Source organism: Colias philodice, chromosome 20 (genome assembly GCF_061535455.1).
Source record: "Colias philodice isolate Cphi_HAF_F1 chromosome 20, ilColPhil1 Martin Lab GWU primary, whole genome shotgun sequence".
NCBI lineage: Eukaryota > Metazoa > Arthropoda > Insecta > Lepidoptera > Pieridae > Colias > Colias philodice.
In genome coordinates this window covers 7,900,077-7,903,382 of record NC_143105.1, presented here as the reverse complement: position 1 = coordinate 7,903,382, position 3,306 = coordinate 7,900,077, and the positions used below count along the sequence as shown (strand labels likewise).

Genomic DNA, 3,306 nt, shown 5'->3' with positions numbered 1-3,306 from the left:
TAGTGTCTACTTGAAGGACCTTCTGTCTTAAGTTATTACATAAGTTATTATCATGCCAATATTAAAAATATTTAACGTTTTAAACAAATAGATCGACTTGGACATCGCATGAAAACAAAATGAATATTACAATATTATATTAGATTCTTTAGTCTCTCGCGCCTCACGCGATTGAAACTCTCGTTCCTGTTGGTCGCTGGCCCGTCGTGCTGTGTAGTGTGATACATACTAATAATCAAATCAAGCGATGTCCAAGTCGATCTATTTGTTTAAAACGTTAAATATTTTTAATATTGGCATGATAATAACTTATGTAATAACTTAAGACAGAAGGTCCTTCAAGTAGACACTAAATAGATTAACCGACTTGGTATTACATTATAGATCTCACAACTTTTGACGGTAGAAGGACTGAGCTGCGAGACTTGGGTTTTTTACAGGATGTTTTTGATGGGATCAATATTTTATTGTTACCTTAAATAACACTTATGAACACGAGATAAAATATTAATTATAATAATAGATATTACAAAATAAAACATGTTTTTTGTCCCTATTTAAGTTATTACTTATTAATAACTTACCTATAAAGTAAATAAGATCATAATACATAGGTCAATATAAAATAAAACAATTAAAAATCATGTTGTATATATGTATATATTTTCAACATTATAGAATTACAAACAGAATACAAAATTTATAGACATACAATATACATATTACTTAGTGTAATATTTTCGTAAGCATAGTGTAGTTAGTTGCTTGTTTAGGACTTGGTGGAGTCAATAAGTCTAAATTACAAAGCTTCGGTTCGACCAGATTTTTTCTGTACATCGACAGGAATTCATATGCAGGTCGAAGTTGCTCTATTTGCACGTCCTGTAAAAAGAATAATAAAAAAAATCATGAACTTCCTATTTTACTGCTTGCTAATAAAGCTTTTTTGACCGAAATACATGAGATTATTATTTAATTATGTATATTTTAACTGACTGATAATAATATGTTGAAACTAGCATCTATGTTGGAATTACGAAAATAGTTTTTTTTTCCACATAGAAACTTAATACGGTCTATTCAATAAAAACTTGTACTTTTCCGAATAAAAATATCATGACTTTTGTAAAAAGCAATACCAAAGATTAAATACACAGTAGTTTTATTAATTACTTACCAAATCTCTTTTATAAATGATAGCTGATATTCTTCCCCAAAGGACTTGTAACAAAAATACTCCATAATCTGTCTCAAGTAGATGCAAAAGTGTCGGCGAATCTAAAGTCTTTGATTGATCTGAAAATAAAACATAATATCCAAAACAATGAATGACTAATAAGGCATAGGTAGTATTTATTCATTAATTCATAGTTTTTATATCACTTGTTAAATAATGTTGGTATTAGCTATTGTTTCAATTATACTGGCTTATAATTTTCTTATTCTGTATAAGCTATATATCACGACGATTGATCATTTTGTCCATAATTTTTTAGTATAATTTACCAGTGTTTCACATTAAAAAAAACTCTACTTTGCTATCCTGTAGCATAAAAAAACTCGGACTAAAGAAACAATAGCTACGTATCAAGTAATATTGTTAAAATACTTTAGCCAGATTACCAAAGAACCAGAACAGGCATTTACATCTCCATACATACATATTATCTATATAATTTAAAATCTACAAATTAATACAACTAAAATCTACTTACTCATATCTTTCTCGTTGCTACTCAAATCAAGCAACTGTTTATAGCACCCTGTCACACCAGGCACGGCCTTGGACCAGATGTCAAAAGGTTCATCCGTATGGTATCGAAGGCGGATCACCTCCCCTGGGACCTTATCGATTATGTCGTCAAATTGTTTTCCGAAACGTTCCTTTATCATCCATTTCAGACCAGCCTGTTGGAAAAATATTTTGAATTAATATCTTATTTAATATAATATGCGAATAATTAATATTAAATATCCTACACAATGCAAATGAGAAGCGCAGCAAACTCGGGGAAAATGGAAAACTCTGAAAATTATGAAATTTTATATTGAACTCTCGTGTCTCTCTCGGAACTTGCGTATTCTAAAATTATTTGTTATTTGATTTAAGTAGATAATTATTTAGTGGAATTTTTGTAAGTAGAAAGATTTTTGTTTGCAAACAAAGTTCACAACCACTTAAATTTTTTTCACCGGTAGAGAAAGAAGCTACTTATTCGTAATATAAAAATGAATCGCAAAATGTGTTGGTAAGCGCATAACTCGAGAACGGCTGAACCGATTTCGATAATTCTTTTTTTATTATATTCCTTGAAGTACGAGGATGGTTCTTATGTAGAGAAAACGTAAAAATGTACCACGGGCGAAGCCGGGGGTTCGTAATAAAAGTTTATTTCTTTTTTTATTCTTTGTTGCCCTTTTTGGAGGAAGGTGAGCTATTATTTAATTGTATTACTATAATATAAAATACACAAATACCTCATCAACTTCACTAAAGTCCACTTGATAGCACGAGAAATTAGTATCGAGTTTTCTGGAAAAATTCGTGTCTGGTATAACAGCGACCACGTGCCACGGGCCTATAGCCTTCTTTATATCAAAATCGGTTTTAAACCCGTCACAAAACTCATGTTCTGCTCGTATTATAGCGAAGACAGAGAGAAGGAGGATGATACGATACATCGTGAAAGACTGAATTAATGTTGGCTAGGTTTATCTTGAGTGGTTTTATTTTGTAGGATTAAGAATGGTTCAGACGGGACGGCTCGACGGGTATTGATGTGAGTTATTGGAAAAATTGTAAAAGCTTAGTATTTATTGTCTGCATTATCATTTAAATTTTGAAGTGAAACCTCTGTCATGGAGTAATGTCATGGAGTAATGCAACGATTTGGTATCGTTGAATCTTGCCAAAGAAGTTACACTTCTAACACTTATGCTCGGCATACACGCTCTTTTTTTCTGTACAGTCAGTGGATTTTTAGCGTAATTTTGCTTAAACATTTGAATTTAAATGTCCCTGAATGGCCCTGATTGATACATCTACACGAAATACATCACGTATTTGAATAGCATATTGATTATTTTGTTGTTCCAAATTTGGCAAAATACTTACCATTTTCAAACTTTTATCGTTCATGATTATTTAACTTTTACTTTGCTAAAGCTATGTTATAAAAATAATTTTTGGGTGCTCTAAACTTTATAAGGCTACAGTAAATTTAGTGCAAAATTAAGCCAACGATTCACAAATAGAATAATAGGTTAATAGCGCAAACACGAGACGTTTAGAGTTACAACAGATTA

The 3,306-nt window shown here is 31.1% G+C and overlaps 1 protein-coding gene across 1 annotated transcript; it reads right to left on the bottom strand.

The window, feature by feature from the left end:
• Positions 1-672: 672 nt before the first annotated feature.
• On the bottom strand, positions 673-2,682 carry LOC149479567 (uncharacterized). Its single transcript, XM_089708218.1, has 4 exons — positions 2,479-2,682; positions 1,716-1,908; positions 1,178-1,296; positions 673-882 (listed from the first exon to the last, which is right to left on the bottom strand). Exons 1-4 carry the CDS (start codon positions 2,680-2,682, stop codon positions 727-729), a joined length of 672 nt encoding a protein of 223 aa, XP_089564344.1. The 3' UTR covers positions 673-726.
• Between the last annotated feature and the right edge of the window lie 624 nt (positions 2,683-3,306).

Excerpts from the sequence above, each read along its gene's own strand:
- LOC149479567 (XM_089708218.1), bottom strand. The coding sequence starts at position 2,682 with ATGTATCGTATCATCCTCCTTCTCTCTGTCTTCGCTATAATACGAGCA. Across the intron at positions 1,297-1,715 it reads TAGCAACGAGAAAGATATGA|ATCAATCAAAGACTTTAGAT; the intron begins GTAAGTAGATTT and ends TTTTATTTTCAG. Across the intron at positions 883-1,177 it reads TCATTTATAAAAGAGATTTG|GACGTGCAAATAGAGCAACT; the intron begins GTAAGTAATTAA and ends TTCTTTTTACAG.